General features: G+C 48.0%; 1 protein-coding gene across 1 annotated transcript; it reads left to right on the top strand.

Moving 5' to 3' along the window:
* Window positions 1–1,166: 1,166 nt before the first annotated feature.
* LOC127913243 (putative uncharacterized protein ENSP00000383309) lies at window positions 1,167–3,132 on the top strand. Its single transcript, XM_052485097.1, has 2 exons — window positions 1,167–1,317; window positions 1,415–3,132. Exons 1-2 carry the CDS (start codon window positions 1,167–1,169, stop codon window positions 3,130–3,132), a joined length of 1,869 nt encoding a protein of 622 aa, XP_052341057.1.
* Window positions 3,133–18,580: the final 15,448 nt, after the last annotated feature.

An 18,580-nucleotide genomic window follows, 5' to 3' on the forward strand; every position in this document is an offset into this window, starting at 1 on the left:
AGGTGCCATCAACCTCCTGTGGTCTGTCTGTAGGGCATTCAGGGTTCGGGCTATGTATCCTTCCTTTTTATGTATTCTCCCTTTCGTTATTGGTTAAGATTTGGACATGTTGGGGCGGCAGGGTAGCCTAGTGGTTAGAGCGTTGCACTAGTAACCGGAGGGTTGCAAGTTCAAACCCCCGAGCTGACAAGGTACACATCTGTCGTTCTGCCCCTGAACAGGCAGTTAACCCACGGTTCCTGGGCCGTCATTGAAAATAAGAATTTGTTCTTATCTGACTTGCCTGTTAAAATTAAAATAAATTTTTCTGAATTGGTCTCTGCATGTGTGTGTCGGAACTGTATTTTAGGGTTACACCATGACCAAATTATATGCATGATCATTTTTTCTACCCCGACCAGATGTGATCATGACACACAGGTTAAATTATCCTCTTGGTTTTTCTTGTATTGCTCTTTGTTTTTGTTGTCAGTGTTGTTTTGTTTCGCATTGTATGAATGTTTTGTCTACTAATGCTGTCACGTAGCTAGGAGTGGTGGGTGCGGAGTCAGGCGCAGAGAGCAGAGGTTTAGCGAAAACTGTATTTATTCGGGTAAGGTAAGGTCATGCCAACAACAACAGGCGAAAATAATGACAGACCCAAAACAGGACACCAAGCAGTCAAAAAAAAACTAAAAAACACAACCATCCACAAACAGAACAGAGAACAAGCCTGCACAAAAGCACGTGGGCATAGACGTTTTAAATAGCCCTGAACCAAACCCCAAACAAGAAACAGGTGAAACCAATACAGACATAACCAACAGAAAAGGAAAAGGGAATCGGTGGCAGCTAGTAGACCGGTGACGACGACCACCGAGCGCCGCACGAACAGGGAGAGGAGTCACCTTCGGTGGAAGTCGTGACAAATGCTGTGTCGCCCGTTTGCCCCGTGTGGCTTATGTGGCTCATTTGGGTCATGTGGGTCATGTACCACCAGATGGCTGTGTGGCCCGTGTGGCTCGTGTGGCCCATGTACCACCAGGCTGTGTGGCCTGTCTGCTTTGTGTGGCCCGTGTGGCTTTTGTATCATCAGATGGCCTGTGTGGCCCATGTGGCTTGTGTGGCCCATGTGCTTTGTGTGGCCCGTGTGGCTTGTGTGGCCTGTTTGGCTTTTGTAACACCAAATGGCTTGTGTGGCCTGTGTGGCTTGTGGACTGTGTGGCTTGTGGCCCGTGTGGCTTGTGGCCCATGTGGCTTGTGTGGCCCGTGTGGCTTATGTGGCCCGTGTGGCCCATGTGACCTGTGTGGCCCGTGTGGCCACCAGATGGCTGTGTGGCTCGTATACCACCAGATGGCTATGTGGCTCGTATACCACCAGATGTCTGTGTGACTCGTGTACCACCAGATGTCTGTGTGACTCGTGTACCACCAGATGGCTATGTGGCTCGTATACCACCAGATGGCTATGTGGCTCGTATACCACCAGATGTCTGTGTGACTCGTGTACCACCAGATGGCTGTGTGGCTCGTATACCACCAGATGGCTGTGTGGCTCGTATACCACCAGATGGCTGTGTGACTCGTATACCACCAGATGGCTGTGTGGCTCGTATACCACCAGATGTCTGTGTGACTCGTGTACCACCAGATGGCTGTGTGGCTCGTATACCACCAGATGGCTGTGTGGCTCGTATACCACCAGATGGCTGTGTGGCTCGTATACCACCAGATGGCTGTGTGGCTCGTATACCACCAGATGGCTGTGTGGCTCGTATACCACCAGATGGCTGTGTGGCTCGTATACCACCAGATGGCTGTGTGACTCGTATACCACCAGATGGCTGTGTGGCTCGTATACCACCAGATGTCTGTGTGACTCGTGTACCACCAGATGGCTGTGTGGCTCGTATACCACCAGATGGCTGTGTGACTCGTGTACCACCAGATGGCTGTGTGGCTCGTATACCACCAGATGTCTGTGTGACTCGTTTACCACCAGATGGCTGTGTGACTCGTGTACCACCAGATGGCTGTGTGGCTCGTATACCACCAGATGGCTGTGTGACTCGTGTACCAACTGATGGCTGTGTGGCTCGTATACCACCAGATGGCTGTGTGACTCGTGTACCAACAGATGGCTGTGTGGCTCGTATACCACCAGATGGCTGTGTGACTCGTGTACCACCAGATGGCTGTGTGGCTCGTATACCACCAGATGGCTGTGTGACTCGTGTACCACCAGATGGCTGTGTGGCTCGTATACCACCAGATGGCTGTGTGACTCGTGTACCAACAGATGGCTGTGTGGCTCGTATACCACCAGATGGCTGTGTGACTCGTGTACCAACAGATGGCTGTGTGGCTCGTATACCACCAGATGGCTGTGTGACTCGTGTACCACCAGATGGCTGTGTGGCTCGTATACCACCAGATGGCTGTGTGACTCGTGTACCACCAGATGGCTGTGTGGCTCGTATACCACCAGATGGCTGTGTGACTCGTGTCCCACCAGATGGCTGTGTGACTCGTATACCACCAGATGTCTGTGTGACTCGTGTACCACCAGATGGCTGTGTGGCTCGTATACCACCAGATGGCTGTGTGACTCGTGTACCACCAGATGGCTGTGTGGCTCGTATACCACCAGATGGATGTGTGACTCGTGTACCACCAGATGGCTGTGTGGCTCGTATACCACCAGATGGATGTGTGGCTCGTATACCACCAGATGGCTGTGTGGCTCGTATACCACCAGATGGCTGTGTGACTTGTGTACCAACAGATGGCTGTGTGGCTCGTATATCACCAGATGGCTGTGTGGCTCGTATACCACCAGATGGCTGTGTGGCTCGTATACCACCAGATGGCTGTGTGACTCGTGTACCACCAGATGGCTGTGTGACTCGTGTACCACCAGATGGCTGTGTGGCTCGTGTACCACCAGATGGCTGTGTGGCTCGTGTACCAACAGATGGCTGTGTGGCTCGTATATCACCAGATGGCTGTGTGGCTCGTATACCACCAGATGGCTGTGTGGCTCGTATACCACCAGATGGCTGTGTGACTCGTGTACCACCAGATGGCTGTGTGACTCGTGTACCAACAGATGGCATGTATTGTTTTGACTCTACTTTTCTCTACAACAATTAATCCACGGATAAAAGGAGAAAGCTAGTTAGTTGTTAGTTATCTTACCCACTGAATGACTAGATGACCAGGACAGTGGCCCATAATGACTTCCCCCCCTCACATCGCCTACAGCCAGGGGGGTTAAAATGCATAATAACTTCCCCCTCTCACATCGCCTACAGCCAGGGGGGTTAAAATGCATAATAACTTCCCCCTCTCACATCGCCTGCAGCCAGTGGGGTTAAAATGCATAATAACTTCCCCCTCTCACATCGCCTACAGCCAGTGGGGTTAAAATGCATAATAACTTCCCCCTCTCATATCGCCTACAGCCAGTGGGGTTAAAATGCATAATAACTTCCCCCTCTCACATCGCCTACAGCCAGTGGGGTTAAAATGCATAATAACTTCCCCCTCTCACATCGCCTACAGCCAGTGGGGTTAAAATGCATAATAACTTCCCCCTCTCACATCGCCTACAGCCAGTGGGGTTAAAATGCATAATAACTTCCCCCTCTCACATCGCCTGCAGCCAGTGGGGTTAAAATGCATAATAACTTCCCCCTCTCACATCGCCTACAGCCAGTGGGGTTAAAATGCATAATAACTTCCCCCTCTCACATCGCCTGCAGACAGCGGGGTTAAAATGCATAATAACTTCCCCCTCTCACATCGCCTGCAGCCAGTGGGGTTAAAATGCATAATAACTTCCCCCTCTCACATCGCCTGCAGCCAGTGGGGTTAAAATGCATAATAACTTCCCCCTCTCACATCGCCTGCAGCCAGTGGGGTTAAAATGCATAATAACTTCCCCCTCTCATATCGCCTGCAGCCAGTGGGGTTAAAATGCATAATAACTTCCCCCTCTCACATCGCCTGCAGCCAGTGGGGTTAAAATGCATAATAACTTCCCCCTCTCACATCGCCTGCAGCCAGGGGGTTAAAATGCATAATAACTTCCCCTCTCATATCGCCTGCAGACAGTGGGGTTAAAATGCATAATAACTTCCCCCTCTCACATCGCCTACAGCCAGTGGGGTTAAAATGCATGATAACTTCCCCCTCTCACATCGCCTGCAGCCAGTGGGGTTAAAATGCATAATAACTTCCCCCTCTCATATCGCCTACAGCCAGTGGGGTTAAAATGCATAATAACTTCCCCCTCTCACATCGCCTGCAGCCAGTGGGGTTAAAATCGTTTCCGGTTCCGGGTTGGAGCGAGCGGTCGCATTCGCACTTCGCTCTGCAGGTTGTATAACTTTTTCATTACATTTCATTTAGTACAACGGTTGATTTGTCTAATCTTAGCAATTCTTCTTAGCTAGCTACATAGCCGTCCTTGTATCAGAGATAATTGCATAATTATCGTATTTCGTCGCCCTACGTAGCCTTCATTGCTATTCGCCCAGGAGCTAGCAAGCGCTAGCTAACGCACACAGATTAGCATCACTGTAGTGCTATTCACTCAACTGTACGACTTGATTAGTCTAGTGTTAGCTAGCTACATAGCTGTCTTTGTTTCCAAGATAATTGTGTAGTTTAGTGTGTGTAGCCTTGGAGTGATTATCTTAATTCACTGAGGTTCGCTAGCCAGCTATTTGTCGTCCTTAACGTAGGAGACTCTGCTGGCTAGCCAACAGCTAACAGCTAGCCAACATCAACCCGGTCGCATTCCGCTTCGCTCCACAGTTAGTATCACATTTTCATTTCATTTCATTACAGTACAACGGTTTGATTTGTTTGATCGTAGCTAGCTACATAGCCGTCTTTGTTTCAAAGATAATTGTGTAGTCTAGAGCGATTTCCTAGGTTAGCTAGCCAGCTATTGTCGTTCTTTTAACGCAACGTAACGTAAACAACACTGCTAGCTAGCCAGCTAGCCCCCGATTAGCAGCACTGTAGAAACTATTACACTCAACGGAACGACTTGATTAGTGTAGTGTCAACAACGCAGCCACTGCCAGCTAGCCTACTTTAGCAGTACTGTATCATTTTAATCATTTTAGTCAATAAGACTCTTGCTACGTAAGCTTAACTTTCTGAACATTCGAGACGTGTAGACCACTTGTCATTCCAATCTCCTTGCATTAGCGTAGCCTTTTCTGTAGCCTGTCAACTATGTGTCTGTCTATCCCTGTTCTCTCCTCTCTGCACAGACCATACAAACGCTCCACACCGCGTGGCCGCGACCACCCTAATCTGGTGGTCCCAGCGCGTACGACCCACGTGGAGTTCCAGGTCTCCGGTAGCCTCTGGAACTGCCGATCTGCGGCCAACAAGCCAGAGTTCATCTCAGCCTATGCCTCCCTCCAGTCCCTTGACTTCTTGGCACTGACGGAAACATGGATCACCACAAATAACACTGCTACTCCTACTGCTCTCTCCTCGTCCGCCCACGTGTTCTCGCACACCCCGAGAGCTTCTGGTCAGCGGGGTGGTGGCACCGGGATCCTCATCTCTCCCAAGTGGTCTTTCTCTCTTTCTCCCCTTACCCATCTGTCTATCGCCTCCTTTGAATTCCATGCTGTCACAGTTACCAGCCCTTTCAAGCTTAACATCCTTATCATTTATCGCCCTCCAGGTTCCTCGGAGAGTTCATCAATGAGCTTGATGCCTTGATAAGCTCCTTTCCTGAGGACGGCTCACCTCTCACAGTTCTGGGCGACTTTAACCTCCCCACGTCTACCTTTGACTCATTCCTCTCTGCCTCCTTCTTTCCACTCCTCTCCTCTTTTGACCTCACCCTCTCACCTTCCCCCTACTCACAAGGCAGGCAATACGCTTGACCTCATCTTTACTAGATGCTGTTCTTCCACTAACCTCATTGCAACTCCCCTCCAAGTCTCCGACCACTACCTTGTATCCTTTTCCCTCTCGCTCTCATCCAACACTTCCCACACTGCCCCTACTCGGATGGTATCGCGCCGTCCCAACCTTCGCTCTCTCTCCCCCGCTACTCTCTCCTCTTCCATCCTATCATCTCTTCCCTCTGCTCAAACTTTCTCCAACCTATCTCCTGATTCTGCCTCCTCAACCCTCCTCTCCTCCCTTACTGCATCCTTTGACTCCCTATGTCCCCTATCCTCCAGGCCGGCTCGGTCCTCCCCTCCCGCTCCGTGGCTCGACGACTCCTTGCGAGCTCACAGAACAGGGCTCCGGGCAGCCGAGCGGAAATGGAGGAAAACTCGCCTCCCTGCGGACCTGGCATCCTTTCACTCCCTCCTCTCTACATTTTCCTCCTCTGTCTCTGCTGCTAAAGCCACTTTCTACCATTCTAAATTCCAAGCATCTGCCTCTAACCCTAGGAAGCTCTTTGCCACCTTCTCCTCCCTCCTGAATCCCCCCTCCTCCCTCTCTGCAGATCACTTCGTCAACCATTTTGAAAAGAAGGTCGACGACATCCGATCCTCGTTTGCTAAGTCAAACGACACCGCTGGTTCTGCTCACACTGCCCTACCCTATGCTCTGACCTCTTTCTCCCTCTCTCTCCAGATGAAATCTCGCGTCTTGTGACGGCCGGCCGCCCAACAACCTGCCCGCTTGACCCTATCCCCTCCTCTCTTCTCCAGACCATTTCCGGAGACCTTCTCCCTTACCTCACCTCGCTCATCAACTCATCCCTGACCGCTGGCTACGTCCCTCCCGTCTTCAAGAGAGCGAGAGTTGCACCCTTCTGAAAAAACCTACACTCGATCCCTCCGATGTCAACAACTACAGACCAGTATCCCTTCTCTCTTTTCTCTCCAAAACTCTTGAGCGTGCCGTCCTTGGCCAGCTCTACCGCTATCTCTCTCAGAATGACCTTCTTGATCCAAATCAGTCAGGTTTCAAGACTAGTCATTCAACTGAGACTGCTCTTCTCTGTATCACGGAGGCGCTCCGCACTGCTAAAGCTAACTCTCTCTCCTCTGCTCTCATCCTTCTAGACCTATCGGCTGCCTTCGATACTGTGAACCATCAGATCCTCCTCTCCACCCTCTCCGAGTTGGGCATCTCCGGCGCGGCCCACGCTTGGATTGCGTCCTACCTGACAGGTCGCTCCTACCAGGTGGCGTGGCGAGAATCTGTCTCCTCACCACGCGCTCTCACCACTGGTGTCCCCAGGGCTCTGTTCTAGGCCCTCTCTTATTCTCGCTATACACCAAGTCACTTGGCTCTGTCATAACCTCACATGGTCTCTCCTATCATTGCTATGCAGACGACACACAATTAATCTTCTCCTTTCCCCCTTCTGATGACCAGGTGGCGAATCGCATCTCTGCATGTCTGGCAGACATATCAGTGTGGATGACGGATCACCACCTCAAGCTGAACCTCAGCAAGACGGAGCTCCTCTTCCTCCCGGGAAGGACTGCCCGTTCCATGATCTCGCCATCACGGTTGACAACTCCATTGTGTCCTCCTCCCAGAGCGCTAAGAACCTTGGCGTGATCCTGGACAACACCCTGACGTTCTCAACTAACATCAAGGCGGTGTCCCGTTCCTGTAGGTTCATGCTCTACAACATCCGCAGAGTACGACCCTGCCTCACACAGGAAGCGGCGCAGGTCCTAATCCAGGCACTTGTCATCTCCCGTCTTGATTACTGCAACTCGCTGTTGGCTGGGCTCCCTGCCTGTGCCATTAAACCCCTACAACTCATCCAGAACGCCGCAGCCCGTCTGGTGTTCAACCTTCCCAAGTTCTCTCACGTCACCCCGCTCCTCCGCTCTCTCCACTGGCTTCCAGTTGAAGCTCGCATCCGCTACAAGACCATGGTGCTTGCCTACGGAGCTGTGAGGGGAACGGCACCTCAGTACCTCCAGGCTCTGATCAGGCCCTACACCCAAACAAGGGCACTGCGTTCATCCACCTCTGGCCTGCTCGCCTCCCTACCACTGAGGAAGTACAGTTCCCGCTCAGCCCAGTCAAAACTGTTCGCTGCTCTGGCCCCCCAATGGTGGAACAAACTCCCTCACGACGCCAGGACAGCGGAGTCAATCACCACCTTCCGGAGACACCTGAAACCCCACCTCTTCAAGGAATACCTAGGATAGGGTAAGTAAGGGTAAGTAATCCTTCTGCAAGTGGCTGTTCCACTGGATGTCATAAGGTGTATGCACCAATTTGTAAGTCGCTCTGGATAAGAGCGTCTGCTAAATGACTTAAATGTAAATGTAAATGTAAAATGCATAATAACTTCCCCCTCTCACATCGCCTGCAGCCAGTGGGGTTAAAATGCATAATAACTTCCCCCTCTCACATCGCCTACAGCCAGTGGGGTTAAAATGCATAATAACTTCCCCTCTCATATCGCCTACAGCCAGTGGGGTTAAAATGCATAATAACTTCCCCTCTCACATCGCCTGCAGCCAGTGGGGTTAAAATGCATAATAACTTCCCCTCTCACATCGCCTACAGCCAGTGGGGTTAAAATGCATAATAACTTCCCCTCTCACATCGCCTGCAGCCAGTGGGGTTAAAATGCATAATAACTTCCCCTCTCACATCGCCTACAGCCAGCGGGGTTAAAATGCATAATAACTTCCCCTCTCACATCGCCTGCAGCCAGTGGGGTTAAAATGCATAATAACTTCCCCTCTCACATCGCCTGCAGACAGCGGGGTTAAAATGCATAATAACTTCCCCCTCTCACATCGCCTGCAGCCAGTGGGGTTAAAATGCATAATAACTTCCCCCTCTCACATCGCCTGCAGCCAGTGGGGTTAAAATGCATAATAACTTCCCCCTCTCACATCGCCTACAGCCAGTGGGGTTAAAATGCATAATAACTTCCCCCTCTCACATCGCCTACAGCCAGTGGGGTTAAAATGCATAATAACTTCCCCCTCTCACATCGCCTGCAGCCAGTGGGGTTAAAATGCATAATAACTTCCCCCTCTCACATCGCCTGCAGACAGCGGGGTTAAAATGCATAATAACTTCCCCCTCTCATATCGCCTACAGCCAGTGGGGTTAAAATGCATAATAACTTCCCCCTCTCACATCGCCTGCAGACAGCGGGGTTAAAATGCATAATAACTTCCCCCTCTCACATCGCCTACAGCCAGTGGGGTTAAAATGCATAATAACTTCCCCCTCTCATATCGCCTGCAGCCAGCGGGGTTAAAATGCATAATAACTTCCCCCTCTCACATCGCCTACAGCCAGTGGGGTTAAAATGCATAATAACTTCCCCCTCTCATATCGCATGCAGACAGCAGGGTTAAAATGCATAATAACTTCCCCCTCTCACATCGCATGCAGCCAGTGGGGTTAAAATGCATAATAACTTCCCCCTCTCACATCGCCTACAGCCAGTGGGGTTAAAATGCATAATAACTTCCCCCTCTCACATCGCATGCAGCCAGTGGGGTTAAAATGCATAATAACTTCCCCCTCTCACATCGCCTACAGCCAGTGGGGTTAAAATGCATAATAACTTCCCCCTCTCACATCGCCTACAGCCAGTGGGGTTAAAATGCATAATAACTTCCCCCTCTCACATCGCCTGCAGCCAGTGGGGTTAAAATGCATAATAACTTCCCCCTCTCATATCGCCTACAGCCAGTGGGGTTAAAATGCATAATAACTTCCCCCTCTCACATCGCCTGCAGCCAGTGGGGTTAAAATGCATAATAACTTCCCCCTCTCACATCGCCTACAGCCAGTGGGGTTAAAATGCATAATAACTTCCCCCTCTCACATCGCCTACAGCCAGTGGGGTTAAAATGCATAATAACTTCCCCCTCTCACATCGCCTACAGCCAGTGGGGTTAAAATGCATAATAACTTCCCCCTCTCACATCGCCTACAGCCAGTGGGGTTAAAATGCATAATAACTTCCCCCTCTCACATCGCCTACAGCCAGTGGGGTTAAAATGCATAATAACTTCCCCCTCTCACATCGCCTACAGCCAGGGGGGTTAAAATGCATAATAACTTCCCCCTCTCACATCGCCTACAGCCAGTGGGGTTAAAATGCATAATAACTTCCCCTCTCACATCGCCTGCAGACAGCGGGGTTAAAATGCATAATAACTTCCCCCTCTCACATCGCCTGCAGCCAGTGGGGTTAAAATGCATAATAACTTCCCCCTCTCACATCGCCTGCAGCCAGTGGGGTTAAAATGCATAATAACTTCCCCCTCTCACATCGCCTGCAGCCAGTGGGGTTAAAATGCATAATAACTTCCCCCTCTCACATCGCCTGCAGCCAGTGGGGTTAAAATGCATAATAACTTCCCCCTCTCATATCGCATGCAGACAGCGGGGTTAAAATGCATAATAACTTCCCCCTCTCACATCGCCTGCAGCCAGTGGGGTTAAAATGCATAATAACTTCCCCCTCTCATATCGCATGCAGACAGCGGGGTTAAAATGCATAATAACTTCCCCCTCTCACATCGCCTACAGCCAGTGGGGTTAAAATGCATAATAACTTCCCCCTCTCACATCGCCTACAGCCAGTGGGGTTAAAATGCATAATAACTTCCCCCTCTCACATCGCCTACAGCCAGTGGGGTTAAAATGCATAATAACTTCCCCCTCTCACATCGCCTGCAGCCAGTGGGGTTAAAATGCATAATAACTTCCCCCTCTCACATCGCCTGCAGCCAGTGGGGTTAAAATGCATAATAACTTCCCCCTCTCACATCGCCTGCAGCCAGTGGGGTTAAAATGCATAATAACTTCCCCCTCTCACATCGCCTGCAGCCAGTGGGGTTAAAATGCATAATAACTTCCCCTCTCATATCGCATGCAGACAGCGGGGTTAAAATGCATAATAACTTCCCCTCTCACATCGCCTACAGCCAGTGGGGTTAAAATGCATAATAACTTCCCCTCTCTCATCGCCTACAGCCAGTGGGGTTAAAATGCATAATAACTTCCCCCTCTCACATCGCCTACAGCCAGTGGGGTTAAAATGCATAATAACTTCCCCCTCTCACATCGCATGCAGACAGCGGGGTTAAAATGCATAATAACTTCCCCCTCTCACATCGCCTGCAGCCAGGGGGTTAAAATGCATAATAACTTCCCCCTCTCACATCGCCTACAGCCAGTGGGGTTAAAATGCATAATAACTTCCCCCTCTCACATCGCCTACAGCCAGTGGGGTTAAAATGCATAATAACTTCCCCCTCTCACATCGCATGCAGACAGCGGGGTTAAAATGCATAATAACTTCCCCCTCTCACATCGCCTGCAGCCAGTGGGGTTAAAATGCATAATAACTTCCCCCTCTCACATCGCCTGCAGCCAGGGGGGTTAAAATGCATAATAACTTCCCCCTCTCATATCGCCTACAGCCAGTGGGGTTAAAATGCATAATAACTTCCCCCTCTCATATCGCCTGCAGCCAGTGGGGTTAAAATGCATAATAACTTCCCCCTCTCATATCGCATGCAGACAGCGGGGTTAAAATGCATAATAAGAGTAGGGGGGAAGGGGGCGGGTGGTGTAGAGACAGGTAATGACTCACTGTGTAATTGTGTCTCTCACTGCAACCATTTCTAAACAAACAATGGTCTGAAGAGGAAGGTTATACAGTTAATGTCTGGTAGGCATCTTACATTATCCACACACACACCACAATGCACAAACACATACCGATGCACGCCTAGGCAAACACAGACTCAAACACACACACGCACCCCCTAAGCCACACACACTGACCCCCACCGTCTCCATTAACCAGGAATCACAGTGGGATCAGCCTTGATAAGCTCCAATCAGACACCTCTCATTTAAACAAGCAGCACAGATGGAAATGAACCCAGCTATATGTAATGATGGGGCGGTGAGTCGGGAAGCAGGTGCAGGGGAAATGTTTCAATAAAACAACAACCAAAAACACAACACCAACATAAGGGAGAATGCCGATACACAAGAACAATACCAACTGGTGAGTAAACATGGGAGAATGACACATAAAGGGGAGGAGATGAAGGTAATGGAGTCCAGGTGTGAATCATAATGATTAACAGGTGCGCATAATGATGAGTGCCAGGTGTGCGTAACGACGAATCCCAGGACCAATGGGTAGTACTCTGGCGACGTCATAGGCCGAAGGGAAGGAGCAGGAGCAGACGTGACAGTACCCCCCCCTCTGACATGCGGCCCTGGCCGCAGGACGACGACGACCAGGGAGACAACCCCGAGGACGAGGAGCGGGTCGGTCCGGGTGGCGAAGGTGGAAATCAGGGATGATGTTGGGGTCCAGAATGTCCTCCACCGGAACACAACACCGCTCCTCTGGGCCATACCCCTCCCAGTACACCGGATACTGTACCTGACCCCCACAAGTGGGTAGTCCAGTAGGGTTCTGACAGCATACGCCGGGCCCCCCTTGATATCCAGGTGGAGGTGTGTCGTGGGGGACAGCATCAGCATGGTGAACTAGAGGCCGGAGAGGGAGCACACGTGACAGTACCCCCTCGCGAGGCTCCGGCCGCAGGACGCTGACCAAAAGACGATCCCGGGGATCAGGAGCGGAACGGTCACCTCTGCAGAGGCGCAGGAAACCTGTCAATCCGGCTGAGACGAGCATGGCGACCTAGAGCGTAGGAGAGAGAGCAAACATGACAGTACCCATTCCCCGGACGTGCTCGGGTACAGGACGCCAACCCATAGCATGATCCCGGGGATCAGGAGCGGACCGGTCACCCCTGCTGATGCGTGGGAACCTGTCGCCGGCTGGGATGTGGGAACCTGACAGACGGCTGAGGCAGGGGAGCCTGGCGATCTGGCTGAGGCATGACAGACTTACGAGCTGGCAGAGGCAGGGGAGCCTGGCGATCTGGCTGAGGCATGACAGACTTACGAGCTGGCAGAGGCAGGGGAGCCTGGCGATCTGGCTGAGGCATGACAGACTTACGAGCTGGCAGAGGCAGGGGATCCTGGCGATCTGGCTGAGGCATGAAGGACTGTAGCGGCTTCCGGACCCGACGTCATGCCACCTGATACAAAATACCCATTCGCTGATGCTTCCCTTAGGTGAGGCGTTATTCTGTGGCGATGTGTGCTGAGAGTCGGGAAGCACGTTCAGGGAGTGAGTGTTTTAATAAATAAATGCAACATAAAACAAGAACCACGAACAACACACAGACTAAACTCTAGAACAGAAACAATAACGCCTGGGGAAGGAACCAAAGGTAGTGACATATATAGGGAAGGTAATCAGGGAGGTGATGGTGAGTGATGACGTGCAGGTGCGCGTAACGATGGTGACAGGTGTGCGCCATAATGAGCAGCCTGGTGACCTAGAGGCCAGAGAGGGAGCACACGTGACACTATAACCAGATGACCCAGAGAGCTGATATTCCTAACAACATAGTGGTGGCTGACACTGTCCAATTTCATGCTTTATCAAAAAAAAGCTGCATAATTGTACTAGAGAAATGCCAGTCATGCATAAGAGACAGGAAATCAATATAAGAGCTAGATTTGTTCTGTTGGTCACAGATACCTTTTGAAAAAAATTAGGGGCGTGGATCAGAAAACCAGTCCGTATCTGGTGTGACCACCATTTGCATCATACAGTGTAACACATCTCCTTCACATAGAGTTGATCAGGCTATTGATTGTGGCCTGTGGAATGTTGTCCCACTCCTCTTCAATGGCTGTGCGAAGTTGCTGGATATTGGCGTGAACTGGAACACGCTGTCGTACCAGAGCATTCCAAACATGCTCAATGGGTGGTGGCATGACTGGTGAGTATGTAGGCCATGGAAGAACTGGAACATTTTGAAGTTCCAGGAATTGTGTACAGATCCTTGCGACATGTGGCAGTGAATTATCATGCTGAAACGTGGTGATGACGGTGGATGAATGGTACCACAATGGACCTCAGGATCTTGTCACGGTATCTCTGTGCATTAAAATTGCCATCGATAAAATGCAATGTGTTCATTGTCCATAGCTTATGCCTGCCCATACCCTAACCCCACCACCACCATGGGGCACTCTGTTCACATCAACAAACCGCTCACCTTCATAACACCATACACATGGTCTGCGGTTGTGAGGCTGGTTGGGTGTACTGCAAAATTCTCTAAAACAACGTTGGAGGCGTCTTATGGTAGAGAAATGAATATTACATTCTCTGGCAACAGCTATGGTGGGCATTCCTGCAGTCAGCATCTCAATTGCATGCTCCCTTAAAACTTGAGACATCTGTGGCATTTTGTTGTAAGACAAAACTGCACATTTTAAAGTGGCCTTTAATTGTCCCCAGCACAAGGTGCACCTGTGTAATGATCATGCTGTTTAATCAGCTTCTTGATATGCCCCACCTGTTAGGTGGATGGATTATCTTGGCAAAGGAGAAATTCTAACTAACAGGGATGTAAACAAATTTATGCACAAAGTTTGAGAGCAGGCACGGCACCAGGATTTTTTCTCTCCCGGTGCTAAGAGGGAGCTTGGCCAATACGTGGGGGTGCTAAGAAAATTGTCAATTTTCATGACTTATACGTTATAAGGAAGTTCTTGTTTTTTCAATGAAAGCAGATATACAGCACATTCTATAAAATGTAGTTCTTAATTGAATTTGGCCAAAGAATATTCAACAAAATAGCTATAAGCCTAATACAAGTGACCACAAGGCAGTGACAAAAACATCTTTCATGTGCAAAATTGAAAGACTTCTGCACCAGACAGAATGGGTGCTGTCCAATGCTGAAGTCTTTCAGCAATAACAACACAATACATCCAAAATGTGACAACAACAAGTGCATTTATTCCATATGCATAATCAAACAACATTGGTAATAATGTCCTGGATGAAATGGCTATCACAACACCAGAAATAAAATTAATAATATCTACAGTCCAGCTACAACAACAAGTGCATTTACCCTATGCATTTACATTACATTTACATTTAAGTCATTTAGCAGACGCTCTTATCCAGAGCGACTTATGCTTGTCGACTGTGCACACATGGTGTAAAACAAGCAGTCTATCATCACAATCCTAGCGATTATATTTCTATTGCAGTAATATTTATAGGCCGACTGGTCGACAATATGCATGTGTCTTCTTGTTCCATCCAGATCCAGATCAGATTGAATCATGTTCCCACCACCAGACAGGCGCGTTCTGTCAATAAATAAAAGGCCTTTCAGTTACTCATCAAGTGTTGTTTTATAGAAGGACGATACGTCTGTTGTTGTGGTTCAGTGCAATGAGTGTATAATCTTCTGGACATCCAGGGCCTTGGTTCTTTCTATGTGTATGGACAGGCAGGCAAGGTTGCTGAGTTGAGGGTTTGCCATTCTGTTTCTCAGGTAGGTTTTTACACACCGCATGCAGGAAAAACTGTGCTCACATGACACTGCGGTTACTGGCAGTGTGACAGATATGCGTAAAAGATTATAGATATCCACGAAGCAGTCTTTGTAAGGTTTAAGCATGGACGGGTACTCCAGTGTACTGCTAACTGTTTCGCCCTGTTCTTTTTTCTTTCCAAAAGCAGGCGCACTTGGTGCACCTCAGCCAGCAGATTGTCCTCTCTGATTCCATAGTGCTGTGCCATGGGCACAAGGCTGTTCTTTTCAAGGAATGTGTCATGCTTGGGGTTGAGGGCTGACGTTCCCATGAGAACTGCACCTGCTTCTGTGGAAAAGCGTTGGGTCATTTCATTCGCCAGTCGGTCAATGACAGTGTAGAATGAGGATGTTTGGAATTCATCCAGAGAGAGACTTAATGTCCTTTAAGGTTGCAATGATACAAATGTCTTACATCATTTAAAACCTCTTGGGGCTAGGGGACAGAATTTTCACTTTTGGATAAATAGCGTGCCCAATTTAAACTTCCTGCTGCTCATGCCAAGAATATAAGATTTGCATATTATTCATAGATTTGGAGAGAAAACACTCTGAAGTTTCTAAAACTGTTTGAATAATGTCTGAGTATAACAGAACTTATGTAGCAGGCAAAACCCAGAGGACTAACTGTTCAGAAGTTTTGTTTTTTGCCTCTCTCTGTTCCCTAACTTGTTATTGCCAAGGGATATTTCTTAGGAACCTGTCTTTAGTTCCTACCGCTTCCACTGGATGTCACCAGTCTTTGGAATTTGGTTGAGGTTATTCCTTTGTGCAATGAAGAAGTAGGCCAACGAGGAACTGGGTACACATTTGTGAGTTGCACAAGACGTGAAAAGTGGCGCTGATTTGTTTTCATTCCTGTATTAAACACAGATGGCCCCGTCTACAATTTGATTGATTATTAACGTTTAAAAATACCTAAAGTTGGATTAATAAAGTAGTTCGAAATATTTTGGCAAAGTTTATAGGCAACTTTTGAAATATTTTGTAGTGACATTGCGTTTTTTGGAAACTGTTTTTTTCTGGATCAAAGACGGAATGAATCGAACAAAATGACCAATTGTGATGTTTACGGGACATATTGGAGTGCCAACAAAAGAAGCTCGTCAAAGGTAATGCATGTTTTCTATTTTATTTCTGCGTTTTGTGTAGCGCCTGCAGGGTTGAAATATGCTAACTCCTTTGTTTACTGCTGGTGCAGATTGTGCAGGCTATCAGATAATAGCTTCTTATGCTTTCGCCAAAAAGCATTTTTAAAATCTGACATGTTGGCTGGATTCACAACGAGTGTAGCTTTAATTGAGTATCTTACATGTGTGATTTAATGAAAGTTTGAATTTTATAGTATTTTATTTGAATCTGGCGCTCTGCATTTTCCTTGGCAATTGGCCAGTTGAGACATTTGCGTCCCGCCTATCCCTAACTAGTTTTAAAAGCTTAACTTCTTGTTAAAACCTGTTAAGCCTACCCCCTACTTTTTCGAACATTCTGTTAAAAATCGCGCAACATTTCAGTGTCCTGCTACTCATGCCAGGAATATAGTATATGCATATGATTAGTATGTGTGGATAGAAAACACTCTGACGTTTCTAAAACTGGTTAAATCACGGCTGTGACTATAACATAACGTGTGTTTCATCGAAAAGCGGAAGAAAAACTGATCACCAAAATCTGGAAAATATATCAATGCGCCACTTGCATGTATTGTTTATGGGAAACCAAATTACATGGAGCTGAGATTGCAAGTCCTACAGCTTCCACAGGATGTCGCCAGTCTTGTCAATTGCCTGGGCTTTGTTTCTTGGTCAAACGAGTAAGAGAGAGCCCATTCCTTCCGGTCTCCGACAGGATGTTTTGGATGAGAAATTTCCGACCATGATTTTAAGACGTGGAGCTATTGAATACACATCGCCCCGTGATCAATTTGATAGATTATTAACGTTTACTAATACCTAAAGTTGGATTATAAAAGTATTTCGAAGTGTTTTGTGAAAGTTTATCGTCAACTTTTTTAATTTAAAAAAATGACGTTGCGTTTTAAACCGCTGTTTTTTCCTGGATCACACACTCTTCATAGATGGATATTTAGGGTATATATGGACCGATTTAATCAAGAAAAAAAAGACCCAATAGTGATGTTTATGGGACATCTAGGAGTGCCAACAAAGAAGATCGTTAAAGGTAATGAATGTTTTATATTTTATTTCTGCGTTTTGTGTAGCGCCGGCTATGCTAATTATTTTGTTTACGTCCCCTTCGGGTATTTCGGGGTGTTGCATGCTATCAGATAATAGCTTCTCATGCTTTCGCCGAAAAGCATTTTAAAAATCTGACTTGTTGGCTGGATTCACAACGAGTGTAGCTTTATTTCAGTACCCTGCATGTGTGTTTTAATGAACGTTTCAGTTTTAACGAGTGCTATTAGCATTTAGCGTAGCACATTTGCATTTCCAGATGGCTAGATGGGACGCCTGCGTGTCGGGTGCGCTTAAGAAGTTAATCCAACCGTGTTGTCACATTTCGAAAAGGCTTTACAGCGAAAGCATACCATGCAATTATCCGAGGACAGCGCCCCACATCAAAATACTTTTCCAACCAGCACCGGCTTCACAAAAATCACAAATAGCAATACAATAAATCACTTACCTTTGAAGATCTCCCTCTGTTTGCAATCCCAACTGTCCCAGCTACACAATGAATGTTTGTTTTGTCCTTCTTTATATCCAAAAAGTCAGTTTAGTTGGTGCCATTGATTTAAGTAATCCACTCCTTCAACATGCAAACAAAGGAATTCAAAAAGCTACCGGTAAACTTCATCCAAACAAGTCAAACAATGTTTCTAATCAATCCTCAGGTACCCTAATATGTAAATAAACTATAATATTTCAGACGGAAAGAAGGGTGTTCAATAGAAAAGGAAAATAAGAAGAATGTACCCTCGTTCACACGCGCCAAAAGTATACCTGTCCTGATGAGAATACCTTGGATAGACTACAACTACTTGTTGTTTTTCAAGAAACAAGCCTGAAACCCTTTCTAAAGACTGTTGACATCTAGTGGAAGCCATAGGAATTGCAATGTGGATCCTATTTTTTGTATATCCCATAGGCTAGCATTGAAAAGGTCTGTGACCTCAAAAAAGACAAATTTCTGGATGG

This window comes from Oncorhynchus keta, chromosome 2 (genome assembly GCF_023373465.1).
Source record: "Oncorhynchus keta strain PuntledgeMale-10-30-2019 chromosome 2, Oket_V2, whole genome shotgun sequence".
Taxonomy (NCBI): domain Eukaryota; kingdom Metazoa; phylum Chordata; class Actinopteri; order Salmoniformes; family Salmonidae; genus Oncorhynchus; species Oncorhynchus keta.

Coding starts and splice junctions, on each gene's coding strand:
- LOC127913243 (XM_052485097.1), top strand. CDS start 1,167: ATGGCTTGTGTGGCCTGTGTGGCTTGTGGACTGTGTGGCTTGTGGCCC. Junction 1,318..1,414: donor GGCCACCAGATGGCTGTGTG/GCTCGTATACCA, acceptor GTGTACCACCAG/ATGGCTATGTGGCTCGTATA.